Genomic DNA, 22,959 nt, shown 5'->3' with positions numbered 1-22,959 from the left:
TAGGGGAGGAGTAAATGGAGAGTTTGGGATTAGAAGTATATATAAAATAGATAAACAACAAGGTCCTAGTGTATAGCACAAGAAACTGTTCAATATCTTGTAGTAAACTGTAATGGAAAAGAATCTGAAAAAGAACTGAATCACTTTGCTATATACCAGAAATTCACACAGCATTGTAAATCAACTATACTTCAATTTAAAAAAAAAAAAAACACAAAAACTCAGTGAGCATGTATTGTTTTCATTTATATGATCAGTTGAAACTTATGATTGCTTGCTCTATATAGAGTTTACCATGAAGAGTGCAGTATACAATGAAGGGGCGTAGATACCTAGATACTCGTAACAGGAAGAAATAAGATAAATTCCCTCTTTGAGCAAATGTCTTAATTGCAAACATAAGCCATTCTGACATTCTGTGTTCAAAATTGGGTATGGATCAAGGCAAGAAAAGTTTGTAGAGCCCAGGTATAGAACATGTACGTAACTATGATTGGCATGTTCTAGGATCTGGTAGAAAAGGTAGACAACATGCATGAGCAGATGGGGATTTTCAGGAGATGGAAACTATAAGAAAAAAATCACATGGAAATGGCAGAAATAAAAACATATTCCAGTAGTCATGTATGGATGTGAGAGTTGGACCATAAAAAAAGCTGAGCATCGAAGTACTGATGGTTTTGAAATGTGATTGTTGGAGAAGAATCTTAAGAGTCCCTTGGACTGCGAGGAGATCAAACCAGTCAGTCCTCAAGGAAATCAATCCTGAATATTCATTGGAAGGACTGATGCTGAAGCTGAAACTCCATACTTTGGCCACCTGATTCAAAGGACTGACTCATTGGAAAAGACCCTGATGCTGGGAAAAATTGAAGGCAGGTGGAGAAGGGGACAACAGGGGATGAGATGGTTGGATGGCATCAGCAACTCGATGGACATGAGTTTGAGCAAGCTCCAGGAGCTGATGGACAGGGCGGCTGGCGTGCTGCAGTCTATTTAAACTGAACATAAAGGATCCTTTGAGAAAATTACCAGATATACAAGGTCTTAAAATTTTTTATCTATGCAAACTACTGGAAAATACACTACATCAAAACAAATGAACAAACCAAAAGAAGATATGAACTCCAGGAAATAGAAGCACCAACACAGGATTCAGTAAAGGGAATCCCCTGGACAATGGTGAAGGCAAATTTAGATCTGACATGCTTAAGAATGTCAGCTTTGCACCATACTGAGCTTGTTAGAAGATGCTAGGAGAAACTTCTTTAGAAAAACTTATAATTCTTAGTGATCTGATTTTATACTGGAAAGATGCAGACAGCTAGCCAAGAATTTGGGCCTGAATTAGTGATAAGTATGGAAACAACCGAGGAGAAGGCAATGGCACCCCACTCCAGTACATCCCATGGACAGAGGAGCCTGGTAGGCTGCAGTCCATGGGCTCGCTAAGAGTCAGGCACAACTGAGCGACTTCACTTTCACTTTTCACTTTCATGCATTGGAGAAGGAAATGGCAACCCACTCCAGTGTTCTTGCCTGGAGAATCTCAGGGATGGTGAAACCTGGTGGGCTGCCGTCTATGGGGTCACACAGAGTCGGACATGACTGAAGTGACTTAGCACCATGGAGACAACTGAACAAATTTTTAAATGACATAAATCTGGGGAAAACTTGCAGGAAGGAAAGAATCATCATAGTTTACTGTGTAAATCGCCTGTGAACAGTATTTTCACAGTCATAATTTTATAAATGTTAAACTCACATTTAACCAAAATTACAACTATGACAATGGGTTTTATGATATTTCAAGACACAGAGGTTCAAACACACACACACAACTTTATGGGAGTTCCCACTGCTATGGCCCAGGTTCAGCCCCTGGTTGGGGAACTAACCTGCTGCATGGCTCTGCCAAAAAAAAGGAAGATATAGGAGTAAATACCAAAACAGTCAGCTGAAAGAGGTAGAAGTGGTTTTTCTTTGAAACGAAGTAAATGGGAAGGTGCGGGGCAATCAGAAGAACTTTGCTTATCTTTAAAACTGCAGGTGACTGACTCCTTAAAAGAGTGTTTTACTGTGATGTTTTAAAAATGTTTTTCAGTGACAACTCGCGTTGGATGATCACCAACTTGTGGACTGTTAAAATGCTTACTATGTGATATTTCAAACTTAAAAATCTAATCTATTCACAGCTTTGTTGTTGGTGGTGGTGATTTAGTCTCTAATTCATGTCCGACTCTTTGCGACCCCATTGACTGTGGCCTGCCAGGTTCCTCTGTCCGTGGGATTTTCCCAGCCAAGAATACTGGTTGGGTTGCTGATCTCTTCTCCAGGGGATCTTCCTGACCCAGGGGTGTAATTCATGTCTCCTGTATTGGCAGGCCAGGTCTTTACAGCTGAGCCACCAGGGAAGCCTATTTACAACTTTAGCCAAACAAAAATCCTTTACAAGTATAAATAAGTGGGCAGCCACAGTTGAAAAGTAGAAATTTTCTATCTGTTGAGACAGTTTTGAATCAGTTAATCCACTTTGGACTTTGGTAGCTCAAAATGAATTTAAGATGACTAAGTGTATTTTCACACATTTCAAACAAACAAATCAACAGTAATAAACCAAACTGAAGGGAGGCCTTGCTGTTTCGTCTGCTCTTTTTCTGTAATTAAGTGATTTTACATTTTGAGCACAGACTCAAAATGTAAAATAATAAAATAATTAAAATCTCAAAAAGTTTGTTGCGCTTTTGAGGAATATACAATATAAATAGATTTGAATCACAGATTCAAATCTCATCTTGTGCAGATCTGATCTTAGGCATTATTTGGAGAATACTGATGTTATCTAGAAACCTGTGCTACTGTGGTGCACATCTTGTTGAAAGATACTTTCTTAAAGGTACCAAGTAGTTTGATTCAGGTGATCTCTAGATGAGTGTGCTCTAAATGTCAGTCTTTTTTCATTGTTTTACTTTTATAATATATACTAATGAAAGAACACTTCAATAAATGAGAAAGATTAAAAACTATGTATAATTGGATTCTTATAACAAAATTATTTGAGAACATTTATTAAGTACAAATTATTGTAAAGTATGAAGTATTTCTTTGGTTTAGAGTGAAACATGCTAAAGCTTTTAGAGTAATTTATAAACTGACAACTCGAATTCAGAATGCAGTAATACCAGATCATAGGCAAAAATATGTTTCACAGTAGACATCTTTTTTTTTTTTTTGGTCAACTCTGATATCTCCATTTCTTAGAGTTTCTTTGTAACTTTGAGAAGTTAAAAAAAAGGTTGTATTATCCTGGAAAAGATTTATCCAGTCTTAATCCATTGTGCTAGAAGATCAAGTAACGTTCATAGTATCATCTTATGTTTCTATTTCCTAGCCTTCTGATTTTTTTTCCCCCGGTTTTTCTGCTGCTGCTGCTGAGTCGCTTCAGTCGTGTCCGACTCTGTGCGACCCCAGAGATGGCAGCCCACCAGGCTCCCCCGCCCCTGGGATTCTCCAGGCAAGAACACTGGAGTGGGTTGCCATTGCCTTCTCCAATGCAGGAAAGTGAAAAGTGAAAGTGAAGTCGCTCAGTCGTGCCTGACTGTTAGCGAGCCCATGGACTGCAGCCCTCCAGGCTCCTCTGTCCATGGGATATTCCAGGCAAGAGTACTGGAGTGGGGTGCCACTGCCTTCTCCGCGGTTTTTATGCAGCCATGGTTAAATGCCAAGTAGTTGTGTTATAGTCCTTCTGGGGTGGGGAGAAATATTTTTTGTTTCCGTAACATCTTGTAGAAAATGACTCTTTCCTTTTATGATCTCATACTAGTAGTTCATTCTAAATCTCTGTCTTTCTCTCCCTATATATGTCATCTTTTATCTTTTTATCTACCTGGAATAGTGCCTATCACTTAGACACCCAATGTGTATATTTCCACACATGTACTCAGATTTTATTTTAGTCAGAATTTTACCATTTTATTTGTAATTGTGGAGTTAAATTGACTTTTACATCTCTGATAAAGGAATAACACCAATTTTGCTTTTAAAATTCAAGCAGCATACTTAATATAGTAAGGGAAAGATTCCTATCTGCAATTCTCTTTAATGCAACTTTTAGAAATAATACATATACTATACCATGTGCTAGTAAAGGAAGTATACTAAGATAATATAAGAAGCAAATAATGTAAATAAAGGTTTTACTGTATATATTGCTAGTCCATTCATAGGTGGTTCTTCTCCAGGGAATCTTCCTGACCCAGGGATGGAACCTGGGTCTCCTGCATTGCAGGCAAATTGATTACCATCTGAGCCACTAGAAAAGCTTCATAGGTGATTAAAAATAGTAAACGTAAAATATAAATATGTTACATTATTTTTCTTCCAAAACTCACTCTTACTCTATCGTTATATTAATTGAAAAGTCTCAGGAAATGTTCATCTTAGCTGTTTTGACTCTCCTGATCTTCCTACCCTGTGCATTCTATACTGTAATTGTTATTTGATTATGTGCCCTCACTAGATTGCTTTTTAGATGGCAAGGATCATGTTTATCTTTTTATCTACCTAGAATGGTGCCTATTACTTTGGCACACAACTGAATGAGTGAATGCCCATTTTCTATAGTGAATTTGAGACTGGAACTACAATTAATCACCTGAGGAAGCAGAATTTTAAATTGTGCTTGAAAGTGAAAGTGAAGTAGCTCAGTCATGTCCTACTCTTGGTGACCCTGTGGACTATAGCCTACCAGGCTTCTCCATCCATGGGATTCTCCAGGCAAGACTACTGGAGTGGGTTGCCATTTCCTTCTCCAGGGGATCTTCCCGACCCAAGGATCAAACCGGGGTCTCCTGCATTGCAGGCAGACGCTTTAACCTCTGAGCCACCAGGGAAGCAGAATTTTAAATTGTGCTGAGATTCTGCCTAAGGCAATCTCAGCTAATGGCCTGAAAATCATCTCAGTTTTGATTATAACTCTGTCTTTATGAAGTCTTTTTTGGGTATTTGATTAATGATGCTTACAATGTTGCTGTTACACTCTTGGAATATTATGTCTACCTTTTACTGTCAGCAGGTGTGGGAGCACACCAGTTAACTTAATCATGACCACCGTCAAAGCCAATGTGTAACTTTCTTGTAAGCTTCTTTCAGTGGTTCCGCTGTGATAAAATATAGTCTTTATTTCTTGAGTGTAATGCATAATTAATTTTTTATGATGTCACTATGTTTACAGTGGAAAAGAAGAAGGAAACAATAACAGAGTCAGCTGGTCGACAACAAAAAAAGAAAATCGGTAAGATAAGTTATTGGTATATACAATATTTTAAGGTTTTCTTGGAAAAATAAATTCTTAGATAATGAAAATATAAGAAAATTTTTTTGTTTTTTCAAAAAATGTTTGGCTGTGCTGGTTCTTTGTTGCTGCACAGGCTTCTTTCTAGTTGCAGCAGTCAGGGGCCCGGGGCTCCTCTCTAGTTGCAGTGTGTGGGCCTTGCATTGTGCTGGTTTCTCTTGTTGTGAAGCACGGGCTCTTAGGGCTTGTGGGCTTTTTATTTTTTTAATAAAGTTTTCGGTAGTGATAACTCATGTTTGTATAGATCTGCAGTCTACTAGAGCGCTTGCATACGTTATCTTGCATGCGTGTGCGCTAAGCCACTTCAGTCATGCCCAACTCTGTGCGACCCTGTGGACTGCAGCCTGCCAGCCTCCTCTGTCCAAGGGATTCTCCAAGCAAGAATCCTGGAGTGGGCTGCCATGCCCTCCTTCCTTGACCAGGATGAATCTGTTCCATGACTAACCTGCATGCAGTCAGGTTACTATGCTGGAATCTGTACATTATCTTACGTGATTCTTCTACCATATTGTAGGACAAGTTCAAGCACTTCCTTTATTTTTGCTCTTAGCTTTGAAATTTCAATTTAGTAGAATGATGTTGACAGTCATGGCTTTTGAACTTGGCTGAAGGGTCTTAGCATTGTTTGTAAAATTGTTTTGTTTATCGTAACTGAGATGATTATTTCCAGTTTAATCTGAGTTACGTGTGTTTATTGTTGCCATGACTTCCTTACTGAGAATTGACTGGTGATGGAAACCCACCAACACGTAGGAAATTTTCTGCTGAATAATTTTACCTACTCTGCAAAATAATTGTTTTTGGTTTTTCAGTGTAATTTGAATTTAATTACAGAATGTAATTCTGTTCCAAAAAGACAATTTATAAATGGCTATATATAATTTATATTTGTACTTTATGATGCTTCCTGATTCTAAAATCAGGAAAAAACTGTTGTGAAATTGTGTATTTGGATCAAAAACTATGTCTCTCTACCTGGATCATTGCTGTTAAATCCTGCAAGGTTACTCAACCAGGCTTGACTATACCAGTGTCCTTTACTAGTTATTGTTGTTGTTTAATCACTAAGTTGAGGCTGATTCTGCAACCCCATAGACTGTATCCTGCTAGGCGTTTCTGTCCATGGGACTTCCCAGGCAAGAATACCGGAGCGGGTTGCCGTTTCCTTCTCCCGGATCTTCCCGACCCGGAGATCGAACCTGCATCTCCTGCACTGGGAGACGGATTCTTTACCACTGAGCCACCAGGGAAGCCCAGTTTCCTGTTCTGGTTAAAGCTTCTCAACTTAGTGTAGGGATATTAGATGTGTTCTTAATGGCCTGATCATTCAGTTCCATGGCAAAGCGCTATTGCACGTCTATTCTGTATGGGTAGACCAGTGCACTGCTCTGCATGCCCAGTCACTCTGGTAGGCGTTGAGGCAGCAAAGTAGAAAAGTAATTCTGTCTTTTAAGGGATCTAAAGAGGGAAAACAAACCAGTGCAGTGTAATACATATTTTTTAGAGATACATTCTGAATATCATAAAAGTAAAGAGAAAGGATATTCAAACCAATCTATGGGATCCGGTTTTCTTGGAGAGAATGCTTTAAGTTGAATCTCAAAGCTTTAGTGTGTATTAACTAAGTAAAAATATAAATAAATACTGGTCAATTGGACTATCTGCAAAACCCTGAAGTAAGCCTTTACATATTTTTTAACTCTTTTGAAAATGGTATATTGTGGTGAACAGTGTTACTTCATTTTTAGTGATGAGAAAATCGAGGTTAAGTAAGTTGCTCTTGGTCGATCAGTGGTATGGTGCAATTAAGTCAGTGGTAGAGAAGGGATTTGAACCTGTACATTCATAACTTTAGAATCCACATTTTTAAGTCTTGTATATTCTTGGCAGGATAGGCATATGCAAAAGCATAGAGCAGTCAAACAGCAAGGTATATACCTGGAACTATAAATAGTATACTATAACAAATAAAAAAAGGTGTGTGTAACATACAAGCAGATGAGCCTAGGGAAATGAGTAGTGCCTAGTCCATAAAGGTCCTTATAAATTAAACTAAGGGAAGGAGGTTAACATATGTGGAAAGGAATTTAAACAGGTTTGAAATCACATTTTAAGGAAGACAAATCTGGCAGTATTTGGAGGATAAACCAGAGAGGGGATCATTCTGGAGGTAGGGAAGTTAGGAGACTTTTCAGATATCCTTGGCATACAAATAGCATAGCCAGAACCTGAACAGTGGTGCTGGGACTGGAGTAGGTGGCACATACTCAAAGAATTCAGGCAGGCAGATGTGACACAACTTGATGACCTTTTAGATGTGAGGTATGTAGAGAAGAATGGGTCTGGGAAGAAGCCTGGATTTCCGATGAGAACAAGAAATATTGGAAGAGTAGCAGATTGGGATAAGGAACAAGAGAGGATGATTTCAGTTTTGAGCATGTTGGATTTGTTGTGCCTGTGTGACAATAGGGTGGAAATATTTGGTACACCATTGGATGTATGGTTTGGAGCTGGCAGAGAGGTAAAGGCTACAAATAGAGTTTCTTTGTTTATTATTTTTAAAAGTTTATTCAGTTTTTGTCTGTGCTGGGTCTTCGTTGCTATTCAAGGGCTTACTCTAGTTGCAGCGAACACGGGCTACTCCGCATTGCAGCGCACAGGCTTCTCATTGAGGTGACTTCTCTTACTGCAGGGCACAGGCTCTAGGCACACAGACGTCAGTGGTTGCAGTGCGCAGGCCCAGTGATTGTGGCTCGAGGGGCTCTAGAGTGCAGGCTTAGTAGTTGTGGTGCATGCTCTGTGACATATGGGGCCTTCCTGGACCAGGAATTGAACATCGAACACCTGTCCCCAACATTGGCTGGCAGATTCTTAACCACTAGATCACCAAGGTTGTTATCGTTCAGTCACTAAATTGTGTCTGACTCTTTGTGACCCTGTGGACTGCAGCATGCCATGCTTTCCTGTCCTTCAGTATCTCCTGGAGTTTGCTTGAACTCGTGTCCATTCAGTCAGTGATACCATCCAACCATCTCATCCTCTGGACCACCAGGAAAGCACCTACAAATAGAGTTTAACGTCATATGATTATAAATTGGAATTAGGTCCACAAACTAAGTGAGATCACACAGTGAGGCCATAGAAAGTAAGAAAAGCAAAGGGCTGAGGATGGAGAGAGTCCTGAAGCATAATCATTTAAGGAGTAGGAGAAGAAGTGGAGCTCAAAAAAATAATGCCAGAGCCGCTGGGGAAGAGTTGTGTCACAGAAGTTGAGGGGAGAATTTCAGGGGACAGGAATGGTTAGAGGGTAGCTATTAAATATCTAAGAGGCAAAGCAAAGATGTTAGTGGTTTAGCAAGAATAATTTCAGTGGCATGGGATTTCCCTGCTGGCCCAATGATTAAGAATCTGCTTTCCAGTGTAGGAGGTGCGGGTCGGATCCCTGGTCTGATCAGGGAGCTAGGATCCTACGTGCCATGGGACAACTAAGTCAACGCACCACAACTAAGACCTAACCCAGCCAAATAAACATTTTTAAAAAGAGAATAGTTTCAGTGGCATTATAGGGGACAGAAGTCTTATTGTATAGATAGGGAAATAATGCATGTGAGAAAGTGAAGACATTGAATATAGGCAGTTTATAGCTTTGTTATAGAGGATAAGTAAGATATAAAAATGGAAGGCACATTACCCCCTGCCCTTACAGTGACAGCACAGAGTGTCTACACTCAAATTATTTCAAATTACTTTAACGTGGGAGGCAACCTTGAATTGTTTGCTCACCAAAATGTCATCAGAATGTAAAAGAAATAATATTTATGAAGTTACTTATCGAACTCTTATAAAAAGTTATAAGACATAATATTTAATAGCAGTTGCTTGAAGGGCAAACCTCCTATCCATTCTGTAAATTTATAAATTTTAGTCCTAAATTAAGCCAGGCTGTCATCACTACAAAGCTAGTGGAGGTGATGGAATTCCAATTAAGCTATTTCAAATCCTAAAAGATGATGCTGTGAAAGTGCTGCACTCAATATGCCAGCAGATTTGGAAAACTCAGCAGTAGCCACAGGGCTGGAAAAGGTCAGTTTTCATTCCAGTCCCAAAGAAAGGCAATGCCAAAGAATGTTCAAACTACCACATAATTGCACTCATCTCACACTTTAATAAAGCAGTGCTCAAAATTCTCCAAGCCAGGCTTCAACAGTACGTGAACTGTGAACTTCCATATGTTCAAGCTGGGTTTAGAAAAGGCCCAGGAACCAGGGATCAAATTGCCAACATCTACAGATCATTGAAAAAGCAATGGAATTCCAGAAAAACGTCTACTTTGGCTTTATTGACTATGCCAAAGCCTTTGACTGTGTGGACAACAAGAAACTGGGGAAAACTCTTCAAGAGATGGGAATACCAGACCACTTGACCTGCCTCCTGAAAAATCTGTATGCAGATTAGGAAGCAACAGTTAGAACTGGACATGGAACAACCAACTGGTTCCATTGCAAAAGGAGTACGTCAAGGCTGTATATTGTCACCCTGATTATTTAACTTATATACAGAGTAAATCACGCGAAATGCCAGATTGGATGAATGGATGAGGCATAAGCTGGAATCAGGATTGCACAGAGAAATACCAATAACCTCAGATATACAGATGACACCACCCTTATGGCAGAAAGTAAAGAAGTACTAAAGAGCCTCTTGATAAAAGTGAAAGAGGAGAGTGAAGAAGTTGGCTTAAAACTCAGCATTCATAAAACTAAGATCATGGCATCCAGTCCCATCATTGCATGGCAGATAGATGGGGAAACAATGGAAATAGAGACTTTATTTTTGGGGCTCCAAAATCACTGCAGATGGTAACTGCAGCCATAAAATTAAAAGACGCTTGCTCCTTGGAAGAAAAGCTCTGACCAACCTAGACAACATATTAAAAAGCAGAACCATTACTTTACCATCAAAGCTCCATCTATTCAAAGCAATGGTTTTTTCAATAGTCGTTTATAGATGTGAGAGTTGGACTATAAAGAAAGCTGAGCACCAAAGAATTGATGCTTTTGACCTCTGGTGTTGGAGAAGGCTCTTAAGAGTCCCTTGGACTGCAAGAAAGTCCAACCAGTCAATCCTAAAGGAAATCAGTTCTGAATATTCATTGGAGGGACTGATGCTGAAGCTGAAACTCCCAATACTTTGGCCATCTGATGTGAAGAACCCACTCATTGGAAAAGACCTGATGCTGGGAAAGATTGAAGCCAGGAGGAGAAGGGGGCAACAGAGCATGAGATGTTTGGATGGCATCACCAACAAGATGGACGTGAGTTTGAGTAGGCTTTGGGAGTTGGTGATGGACAGGGAAGCCTGGTGTGCTGCAGTCCATTGGGTCGCAAAGAGTTGGACACAACTGAGTGACTGAACTGGCTGATCAGAAATCTTTAAACCTAAACTTGTATTATTTGGGCCTTTATAAAATTGCTTCAACCGTATTTTGCCTTGACATTGCACTTTAGGTATGTCATGAAAAACTCAGCCAGATACAATTGTATTTTAGTAGTACTATGGACTGTTTATTGAGAACATTACATTACTTACATTAGATGGTATTCTTTTGACAAGAGATTATAGAAACTCTAGTAGTTTAAAATATCAAGACAAGCAGTGATTCTCATAAATAATTGATTTACTTTCATCGTACTGACACTGTTTGAACTGATGGTTTTTCTTCCTACTTTAAACCAACTGCTAATAAGCGTAGAGTCAGATTTGCTATTCATTTCCAGCAGCTTTATGAGACCATTAAATGCCTTTCTGTCACTGACCCTATCTATCAATGTAATTTTATTATGTAACCCAGGAAATCCCATGGACGGAGGAGCCTCGTAGGCTACAGTCCATGGGGTCACTAAGAGTCGGACACGACTGAGTGACTTCACTTTCACTTTTCAGTTTCATGCATTGGAGAAGGAAACGGCAACCCACACCAGTGTTCTTGCCTAGAGAATCCCAGCGACAGGGGAGCCTGGTGGGCTGCCGTCTATGGAGTCGCACAGAGTCGGACACGACTGAAGCGACTTAGCAGCAGTAGCAGCAACCCTTATTTTTACTTTTCTCAGATTCCCTACTTGGGCTTCTTTAAAAATTAAATGTTTAGGGACTTCCCTGGTAGTCCAGTGGGCTAAGACTCTGCACTAAAAATACAGGGACCTTGGGCTCAATCACTGGTCAGGGAGCTGGATCCCACTTGCCACTTGCTGCAGCTAAAAGATCCCTCAAACTGCGACCAAGACCCAGCACAGCCAAATAAATATATATACATATACTGGGCGTCCCAGGTGGCATAGTGATAAAGAACCCAACTGCCAACACAGGAGACGTAAGAGACACAAGTTTGATCCCTGGGTCAGGAAGATCCCCTGGAGGAAGGAATGGCTACCCACTCCAGTATTCTTGTCTGGAGAATCCTACAGTCAGAGGAGCCTGGTGGGTTACAGTCCATCGGGTCCCAGAGAGTTGAACATGACTGAAGCGAGTTAGTATGCATTATACACACACACACACACACACACACACACACAGTGATGAGGGGACTATAAAGAGTGATATTGCTTCTTTGAAAGAAGGGAGTTTTTAATAAGAGGGGAAAGGTCAGCAAATTCAGTGTTTCAGAGAATCAAAATGTCATTGATATCACTTAGGTGACGCCCTTAGATTGTGGTGTTAGGTAGAGCCATTAATTTGAGGTGTCTGAAGACTATATTTTTCATTCTTAATTTCAGGAGCAGATATTTTGGTTATTTTTTGTTTCCCTCTCATAGACGATAAACTACCTTTGATATATTTTATTTAGCTCTTTGGCTATAGTAAGCTATCTCAAGTAATGAGGAACTTAAGGGTATATGTGACCAAGAATTCAGGAAAAGCTGAACTAACTGGTTACAAGAAGGCAAGAACTGTGTTAAAGCAATTCCTGCAGACAGAGCAAGCCCTGAGATAAGCCAGACATTGTGCTCACTATAAATTTATAGTACCTTTCTCTCTTCTGGTATGCAGTGCTTCACAGGATTTAATTTCTGCCTGCACCTAACTTTGACTTGTATCCTACAGTTCTTTCTATATAGTATTTCTCATACATTGTCTCTAGGCTACCCATATCAGTTTTGCTTGAGATGTTTGTTAAAATGAATGGTTCTGAGTCTTTGTTGTTGTTCAGTTGCTCAATTGTGTCCAACTCTTTGCAACTCCATGGACTGCAGCACTCCAGGCTTCCCTGTCCTTCACCATCTCCCAGAGCTTGCTCAAACTCATGTCCATTGAGTTGGTGATACCATCTAACCATCTCGTCCTCTGTCGTCCCCTTTTCCTACTGCCTTCAATCTTTCCCAGCATCAGGGTCTTTTCCAAAGAGTTGGCTCTTCACATCAGGTGAACAGAGTATTGACTCTGTTCAATACTAGAGTCTTACTCCTAGGTTTTACTGAATCAGAAGTTTTAATCCAGTGTCTAAGACTGTATTATCCAATTCTGCACCCTCTAGCTACCTTTGACTGTTAAATTAATTGAAATTAAATGAAGTTGAAATTTTAGGACCTCAATCACACTGGTCATATTTCACTGCTCAGTAGCTATACATAGCTATATTGATAGCACAGATATAAGATATTTTTATAATTGTAGAAAGTTCTTTTAGAATAGTATTGCTAAAGAAATCAAGATTTTCCAAAGGAGGTGACATAAGAGCTGAGGCTTAAAAGTTGAGTTATAGGCTAGCCAGGAAAGGATTTGATAGGATAGGATGAAATAGTCTAGGTAGAAGGGTAGCCAGTCATTCCAATTTGTTTCACCCAAGGAGTTTCTTGGGATGTGAGATTTTCAGAGCTAAAACTGGAACAGTCTAGGAAAGCTGGGACACTTGGTCACCCAAGGTAAAAGAAACTTTATGCACAAAGATGCTGAATCAAGAGAAAATCATCATATATAAAGGAACTTTGGTGATGTAAGAACGTAAAAATTTATGGGAGTGGTCAGAAATGTGGCTTCAGAAGGAAACAGGAGCCAGATACAGGACTTGCAAGTGATACTGAAACATCATCTTGGGACTTCTCTGGTGGTCCAGTTCCACTGGACTCTGCACTTCCACTGCAGGGGATAAGGGTTTGATCCCTGGTCAGGGATTTAAGATCCCACATGCTGCATGACACACCCAAGAAAAAGAGAGAGAAAGAAATAAACATGATCTTATAGGGATAAAAAGCCATGGAAGGACACTCTTGGCGAGTATCATGATCTTGTTCAGTTTGCCTTTTGGTAGATATGATATGCATTTATGTGGAACGTGAATTTGAGGAGAGAGTTTGGAGACAGTGAGGTCTGTTAGGAGGTTTGAAAGTAATATAGGTAAGAGATGTTGGAAGTGATAGTAAGGAGGAGGGGAGGTGGTAGATTTCATAAGTATTTATGAGGTATAATGAATAGAACTGGGTGTTTGATTGAAGATAGAGTAGGAAGTCAAGGATGTGCAGGTTTCTAGCACAGATGCTTTTCTATACCTTTCTTTTCATGTCTCAGTGGCAGTCCTTTTCCACTTCTACTTGTTCTTTGCCTGTTTAACTTCTAGTTATCTCTTACCCCAGTCCTCAAACCCCCAGTTTTAAAATGTCTTATTATATTGTAAGAGAGCTGTTCAATAGAAAAGGAGCTCTAGCCCTTGAGATACACCTTAGCTCCATCCCATTTTGTTCATTTTCTTCCATATATCTTCACCTTCAGCTCTTTCCTGCCTGTATCCTTTCCTCCATGGAGAACAAACTGGGTAGGAACTGTTTAAGACAAAGAGTCATACATTCATCTCACCCATGTGTTGTTTGAAAACTGCAGTCCAGTCTGCAGTTCCTGTAGGCCTGTTTTTCTTCCTTCCATTCTTTTACCTGCCTGAACTTGCCAGCCCTCATACCACTTTAATATATTCCAATTGTATGTTTTTTTTTATTTTAGAGGGTTTTTTATATTTTTATTTCATAATATTCTTGTGAGGGTATGAATTGGTGTGTGTTTTGATCATTCATTTATCCCTAGTACCCAGAAAAGTGCTTGGCATGTAGTAGGTAATCAATAAGTATTTGTTGAGTGAATTAATCCTGGTGATAAAAATACATGATCAAAGAAAGCAGTAGCATGGTATATATAGAGATCATTGGATTGGAGGTTGGGAAACTTGGATTCTAGCCCTGGCTTTGCCATAAAATACCTGTGTGGGCTCTGAGAAGTCACTTCTCCTTTGCTGGACCTCAGTTTCTTCATAGGCACAGCAATAAAGTCCAATATGTTGATGGGAAACTCAGCAGTGGCCACAGGACTAGAAAAAGTCAGTTTTCATTCCAGTCCCAAAGAAGGGCAGTACTAAAGAATGTTCAAGCTACCGTGCAGTTGCTCTCATTTCACATGCTAGCCAGATAATGCTCAAAATCCTTCAAGCTAGGCTTTAGCAGTACATGAACCAAGAACTTCTAGATGTAGATGCTGGATTTAGAAAAGGCAGAGGAACCAGTGATCATATTGCCAACATCCATCGGACCATAGAAAAAGCAAGAGAATTCCAGAAAAACATCTACTTCTGCTTCATTGACTACATTAAAGACTTTTTCTGTGTGGATCACAACAAACTGGAAAATTCTTCAAGAGACAGGAATACCAGAACACCATACCTGTCTCTTGAGAAACCTATATTTAGGACAAGAAGCAATAGTTAGAACTGGACATAGAACAACAGACTGGTTCAAAATTGGGAAAGGAGCACCTCAAGACCGTATATTGTCACCCTGCTTATTTAACTTACATGCAGAGTACATCATGTGAAATGCTGGGCTAGATGACCCACAAGCTGGAATCAAAGATTGCTGGGAGAGATATCAATGACTTCAGATATGCAGATGATACTACCCAAATGGCAGGAAACAAAGAGGAACTAAAGAACCGCTTGAGGAAGGTAAAAGAGGGGAGTGAAAAAGCAGGATTAAAACTCAGCATTTAGAAAACTAATATCATGGCATCCAGTCCCATCACTTTATGACAAATTGATGGGGAAACAATGGAAACAGTGACAGATTTTCTTTTCTTGGGCTCCAAAATCACTGCAGATGGTGACTGCAGCCATGAAATTTAAAAAACACTTGCTTCTTGGAAGAAAAGCTATGAAAAACCTAGACAGTATATTGAAAAGCAGAGACATCACTTTGTGGACAGAGGTCCATATAGTCAAAGCTATGGTTTTTCCAATGGTCATGCTTGGATATGAGAGTTGGACCATAAACAAGGCCAAGAGCCAGAGCTTTGATGCTTTTGGATTCTGGTGGTTCTCAAGAGAAGACTCTTGAGAATCCTTTGGACAGCAAGGAGATCAAACCAGTCAATCCTAAGGGATATCAGCCCCTAACATTCATTAGAAAGACTGATGCTCAAGCTGAAGCTCCAGTAGTTTGGCCACCTGATGCGAAGAACTGACTCATTGGACAAGACCCTGATGTTGGGAAAGCTTGAGAGCAAGAGGAGGAGGGGACGACAGAAAGATGAGATGGTTGGATGACATCACTAACTCCACATGAGTTTAAGCAAACTCCAGAAGGCAGTAGAGGACAGGGAAACCTGGTGTGCTGCAGTTCATGGGGTTGCAACAAATGGTACACAACTTAGCAACTGAACAACAGTGTTCATGGGATACAGTAGATAAGAGCATTAATGTGTAGCTGAAACTTCTTTAGCAGTTTAGATTTGGTGTATATAACAATTTTCTTGAAATATATGTCAAATTTCCTAGCTTTCCAAGTGACTTAAATATGAAAGTATGCTTATTTTTAGCTTCATTTGACTGTAAGATGAAACAAGCTGAACCTAACTTTATCTTAATTGGCTTTTAATTTTTAGATGCTATGCTCTCTTAAACCGAAAAAGGGGGAAAGAAACTTGAGATGGGTAATTAATATTTGAAATCTAAGTGTAGTCATTATGATTATACCTCCCACTGATATAATAATGATTATATCTTAATGTACAGAGTTGAAACACTTAATACCAGAGGTAATTTTTAAAATTAAACTTTAAAGATTTTTATTTATTTAAATTGAACTATTTTAGTGCTCTCCTGCATTTGAATTTTCTGTTAGTACAAAGCATATGGTATTCCAAGTATTCAGCTTATCTTATTAAGTGATAACTGAGACAGAAACATTGTAGTCACCAGTCAGTGACAGTTTAACATCTGCTTCTTGCTCAGTGCTGTGTATATTAACTAGTTCATTAATTCCTTGCAGAGCGGCAAGAGGAGAAACTGAAGAATAACAACAGAGATCTGTCAATGGTAAGAGTCCTAAATATAACTTCATGATAAACCACATGTTTTTCAGCAAAAGACCATGATTTGCATCAAGTACATTGCACTTTACCTCTTCAGAAATTTATAGTTATGCATGCTATAAATAATGTAATGGGTGTTCTTAGACCAAATAGAAGTGAAAATGTGCTTACAGGGCTGAAGCTTCATGTTGGTAATATGAATAGCTTCTTTTTTTAAGGGTGTCTTGAGGTCATAATTTTGTCATTTACACACTGTATTGTTTTGTTGTTGTTGTTGTTGTTGTTGTTTTTTAGCTTCTCCCTTATGTTTTCAAATGAAGTCACTTATTTTCTTTTCTTCCTTACATTATTACTGAATCTTTGGCTTTTGGTGACCTGGTAATCCCATCATAAGCTTTGGAACATCATAGATGGCCTTTATTCTTTAAGAGGCCTTTTGCTCTGAAGGTCAGGCATATCATAAAGTGTAAGGAAAAGTGTTTTTATTAGCCATTTACTCTTTATTTATAAAGAGTAGTTTTTTCAAGCATGTCTTTCTGAGGCATAGGTAGGCAAATTATATGGCTTGACTAATTTTTCTGCCTAATTTCTGTATATTCAAACAAGACACTTAAATTGTGCAACAGTTATCATTTGCTTACTGAGAGACCTTTGCTATATTATTTTATCTTCTGTTTCTTAAAACTCTTTTTAAAAAAATGTATTTATTTGTTCATTTATTTGGCTGTCAGGTTGCATCACATGGGATCTTTCATTGCAGTTCACAGACTCTCTAGTTGTCGCGTGCAGGCTTCGTTGCTCCCTGGCATGCGGTATCTTAATTCTCCACCCAGGGATTGAACCTGCATCCCCTGCATTGCAAGGTGGATTCTTAACTACTGGACCACCAGAGAAGTGCCTTGAAACTCTTTTTAAGAAAGATTATAATTTAGAAGTATAGTTTTTTGAAAATAGCTTTTCTGTTGTCATAGTTACTCCACGTTCAAGAGACCAAATTTGAAAACTGCGGAAAGAAGAGATAAAATTTTCTGATAAACTGTTAGTCATGCCTTTATGATCTTTTGTTTATTGATACTTTTATGGCACATGTAATTAAGAAAGTAGCTAGCCTCAAGAAACAAAATACCTTATATACTTGAACATGTAATAGTTTTTGCTTGATCAAGAGGTAGAGGTTGGTAGTCCCGGCCTGGTGCGGCAGCACAGCAGTGTCACTAAAGACTCCGGTTAGCCTTCCTTAGCTTATGGTCATTTGGTTGTTTGATGTTGCTTCACTGTCAGGAATTACATTCTTCATTCCAGACAGGAAGTATGGTCAGAAGGCCTACAGGGATGCTAGCCAACTTTGCCCCTTTTAAAAGTTCTGGTTAGTACTTGTACTCCTCACTCGTTGGCCGGAATTAGGTCATGTGGGCACTCCAGTATGGTTCATCAGAAGGTGACAAGGAGAAGAGGCCTTGGAGGTGGAGGGTGGGTTAGACAACAGACAATTTTTTGCCAAGGAGCATCTTTTGAAAATTATATGATATCAAAATTTGGGGGAATATGCTTTAGTAGTGGTTTTCCTTTAGTGTGAAGTGACAATTTGTTGATCTTACAGGTTCGAATGAAATCCATGTTTGCAATTGGCTTTTGTTTTACTGCCTTAATGGGAATGTTTAATTCCATGTGAGTATCCTTTTATATGGCTTTATCTAACTTGCTCTGTGTGGACAATTAACTTTTTTGTAATATTTTGATATTTCATATTTACAGAAAAGTTATAGGACTAGTGTATCCATTAACCAGATTCACAATTGTTAACATTTTTCCTCGTTTGCTTTCTTTTTTTTCTGTTTCTCTATATCATAAATATTTGTGCTCATTCATATATTATTTTTATAAATTTTTCTGAATCTTTCAGAAGTTTGATGTGGATTTCATGCCCCAAGAACATGGACATTCTCTCATCCTCAATCCAGTTGTCAAAATTCAGGGAAATTTAATTTTGTTAGAATACAGTTATATGGTAACTTTTTCACCCTCTTAATTTTGAGGTTATCTTATGTATAAAGTGAAGACTAAGCTATTATGAGGCCTCTAAAAAGAGTTTAGTATGTCCCTTGGGTTTTTAAGTTCCTTTTTAGCAAACTGCTTCCGAATGAACGTAGTCAGTCATTCAGAGATATTTTGATTCTTAAAATAATCTTTACAACTATAATCTTGTTTAACGATAAGGTAAGCTACTGTTTTCTAAACTAATGCGTAGCAGGCCTGAATGATTATGGGACTGATTATGACAGAAGCTGGGAAAATAGCCAAAGATGACAAGCAATCATTTATTACCTTTCAAAGCTCACCTGAGCTATCCCATACATATTAGGATTGTCCTCTTACTCTTCTCTTTCCCCCCTCCCTGCTTCATTTCTGTCTCTCCCTTCCCTTGTACTCATCCCCTCAACACTAGTCTGTTTTCTTCACACCTGTTAAGTACCTACTTTGTGCCAGGAATTGTGCTAGGTATCAGAATATAACAAATAAGATGTGTTCCTTGCCCTCAATAGTATCAAAATTTTATGGAAAGAAAAGACCAATAAATCAATACATTAATGGATGTTACCAGACATAAGTGCATGTGAAGTATATAGTACGGGGGTGGAAAGGGACTGGTTAGGTGAGAGACCAAAGGGAATGTCCAAAATTATTTCAATACAAAATTTCCACTTAACTAGTGATTTTGAAAAGGACCTTTGGAAGATTAAATAACTTGCCCAGGTTATATAGAAGTCTCATAAGTTCTAATTTATAACTCTAATCTCAGTATTCTTTTTTCACTGCTATGCTTTCTCTTATTTCTTGGATATATTTTACCATGAATTACCAGTCAAATCAAACACTGAAAGATTTTATAGTTAACTAGCAAGCTTAAGGTTATGACCAACCTAGACAGCATATTAAAAAGCAGAAACATTACTTTGTCAACAAAGGTCCATCTAGTCAAGGCTGTAGTTTTTCCAGTGGTCGTGTGTGGATGTGAGAGTTGGACTATAAAGAAAGCTGAGCACAGAAGAATTGATGCTTTTGAACTGTGGTGTTGGAGAACACTCTTGAGAGTCCCTTGGACTGCAAGGAGATCCAACCAGTCCATCCTAAAGGAGATCAGTCCTGGATGTTCATTGGAAGGACTGATGTTGAAGCTGAAACTCCAATACTTTGGCCACCTGATGCAAAGAGCTGACTCATTGGTAAAGACCCTGATGCTGGGAAAGATTGAAGGCAGGAGGAGAAAGGGATGACAGGATGAGATGGTTGGATGGCATCACCGACTCATTGAACATGGGTTTGGGTGGACTCTGGGAGTTGGTGATGGACAGGGAGGCCTGGCATGCTGTGGTTCATGGGGTTGCAAAGAGTTGGACACAACTGAGCGACTGAACTGAACAGAACTGAGCAAGCTTAACTAGTAAGTTAACTAGTAAGCTGTGGGGATCACAACAAACTGGAAAATTCCTAAAGAGGTGGGAATATCAGACCGTCTTACCTGACTCCTGAGAAACCTGTATGCAGGTCAAGAAGCAACAGTTAGAACATGGAACAATGGACTGGTTCAAAATTGGGAAAGGAGTAAATCAAGGCTGTATATTGTCACCCTGTTTGTTTAACTTATATGCAGAGTACATTATGCAAAATGCTGGATGGTTCACAAGCTAGAATCAAGATTGCTGGGAAAAATATCAATAACTTCAGATATACAGATGACACCACCCTTATGACAGAAAGCAGAGAGGAACTAAAGAGCCTCTTGATGAAAGTAGAAGAGAAGAATGAAAAAGCTGGCTTAGAAGTCAACATTCAGAAAGCTAATATCATGGCATCTGGTCTCATCACTTCATGGCAAATAGATGGGGAAACAATGGAAACAGTGACAGGTTTTATTTTCTTGGGCTCCAGAATTACTTCAGATAGTGAATACAGGCATGAAATTAAAAGATGCTTCCTCTTTGGAAGAAAAGATATGACAAACCTAGACAATATATTAAAAAGCAGAAATGTTACTTTGCCAATGAAGGTCTATGTAGTCAAAGCTATGGTTTTTCCAGTGGTCATGTGTGGATATGGGAGTTGAACTATAAAGGTGGCTGAGTGCAAGAAGAATTGATGCTTTTGAAATGTGGTGTTGGAGAAGGCTCATGAGAGTGAGTCCCTTGCAGTCAAGCCTGAGAGAAGTCAGTCTTGAATATTCTTTGGAATCACATGAATATAATGCTATATAATATAATATAGCATTATGATAGTGCTATATTAGCATCATAGTGCTATTATAGTGCTACAATCATAGTGCTACTATAGTGCCATTATAGTGCTGTTATAGCTTCATATAGTGCTATAACATAGCATTATAGCACTACTATATAATATAGCATTATATTCATGTGATTTCCTTTCTTAATGTTATTTGTGAACATTGTGGTGTGAAAGGCTGCTCTATGGAAGGGACATCTGCTTCAAATATATATATATTTATTTAATATTTATTTATTTGGCTGTGTTGGGTCTTAGTTGCAGCATATGGGATCTTCACTAAGTCATGTGGGATGTTCTGTTACAACACTTGGACTCTCTAGTTGTGGCACACATGGGCTCAGCAGTTGGGATGCACAGACTTAGTTGCCCTTTAGCATATAGGATCTTAGTTCTCCCCACCAGGAATTGAACCCATGTGCCCTGCATTTCACAGGGGATTCTTTTTTTGTTTGTTTGTTTCTTTGTTTTGAAATTTTTACAATATTGTATTGGTTTCTAACATACAACAATGAGAATCAGCCATAATTACACATATATCGCCTTCCTCTTAAGCCTCTCTCCCCTCCCCCAGTCCCAGCCCTCTAAATCATCATCTGGGCTTCCTGTGTTATATAGCAGCTTCTTACCAGCTATCCACTTTACACATGATAGTGTATATATGTCGATGTTACTTATCTCCATTCATCTCACTCTCTTCCTCCCACACTGTGTCCACAAGTCCATTGTTTACATCTCTGTCTCCGTTCCATTCCGGCAAATAAGTTAATCAATACTATGTTCTGGATTCCATGTATATCTGTTAATGTGAGATATTAGTTTTTCTCTTTCTGACTTCTGTCACTCTGTGTAACAGACTCTTAGGTTCATCCACCTTACTAGAACTGACTCAAGTTTGTTCTTTTTATGGCTGAGTAATATTCCATTGTATATATGTACCGAATCTTCTTTATACATTCATATATCAATAGACATCTAGGTTGTTTCTGTGTCCTGGCAATAATATTGTAAATAGTGCTGCAGTGAACATTAGGGTACATGTGTCTTTTAGAATTGTGGTTTTCTCAGGGTATATGCCCAGTAGTGGGATTGCAGGGTTTTTTAAGGAACCTTGTACTGTTCTCCATAATGACTGTATCAGTTTACATTCCCACCAACAGTGCAGGAGGGTTCCCTTTTTTCCATGTCGTCTTCAACATGTATTGTTTGTAGATTTTTTGATGGTGGCCATTCTGACTGGTGTGAGGTGATACCACATTGTAGTTTTGGTTTGTATTTCTCAAATAGTTACTGATATCGAGCATCCTTTCATGTATTTATTGCCATGTGTATGTCTTTTTTTGAGAAATGTCTGTTTAGGTCTTCTGCCTACTTTTTGATTGAGCTATTGGTTTTCTTGAAATTGAGCTGTATGAGCTGCTTATATATTCTGGAGATTAATCTTTGTCAGTTGTTTCATTTGCAGTTATTTTTGAGGGTTGTCTTTCAATCTTGTTTATTGTTTAGTGTTCAGAAGCTTTTAAGTTTCATTAGGTCCCACCTGTTTATTTTTGTTTTTATTTCCATTATGCTAGGAAATGGGTCAGAGGGGATATTCCTGTGATTTATGTCAAAGAATGTACTGCCTACAGTTTCCTCTAAGAGTTTTATAGATTCTGGACTTACATATAAGTTTTTAATCCATTTTGACTTTATTTATGTGTATGGTGTTAGGAAGTGTTCTAGTTTCATTCTTTTAGTTGTAGCTGTCCATTTTTCCCTTATTGAAGAGGCTGTCTTTTATCGATTATATTTTCTTGCCTGTTTTGTCAAAGATAAGGTGCCCAGAGGTGCGTGGGTTTATCTCTGGGCTTTCTGTCTTGTTCCATTGGTCTGTATATCCATTTTTGTGCCAGTACCATACTGTCTAGATGACTGTAGCTTTGTAGTAAAGTCTCAAGTTAGGAAAGTTGATTCCTCGAGCTCCATTTTTCATTCTTAAG

The 22,959-nt window shown here is 38.8% G+C and overlaps 1 protein-coding gene across 1 annotated transcript in view; it reads left to right on the top strand.

Moving 5' to 3' along the window:
• The window catches only part of TMCO1 (transmembrane and coiled-coil domains 1), a 60,811-nt gene that overhangs the window by 4,970 nt on the left and 32,882 nt on the right, over positions 1 to 22,959 (top strand). Inside the window, exons 3-5 of the mRNA XM_005677092.2 lie at positions 5,234 to 5,293; positions 16,654 to 16,700; positions 18,297 to 18,364. Of these exons, the coding sequence (XP_005677149.1) occupies positions 5,234 to 5,293; positions 16,654 to 16,700; positions 18,297 to 18,364 (175 nt within the window). The remainder of the gene's footprint in view (positions 1 to 5,233; positions 5,294 to 16,653; positions 16,701 to 18,296; positions 18,365 to 22,959) is intronic.

This window comes from Capra hircus, chromosome 3 (genome assembly GCF_001704415.2).
Source record: "Capra hircus breed San Clemente chromosome 3, ASM170441v1, whole genome shotgun sequence".
Taxonomy (NCBI): Eukaryota; Metazoa; Chordata; class Mammalia; order Artiodactyla; family Bovidae; genus Capra; species Capra hircus.
Note: the sequence above shows the minus strand (reverse complement) of the source record. Positions and strands in the feature narration are given on the sequence as shown.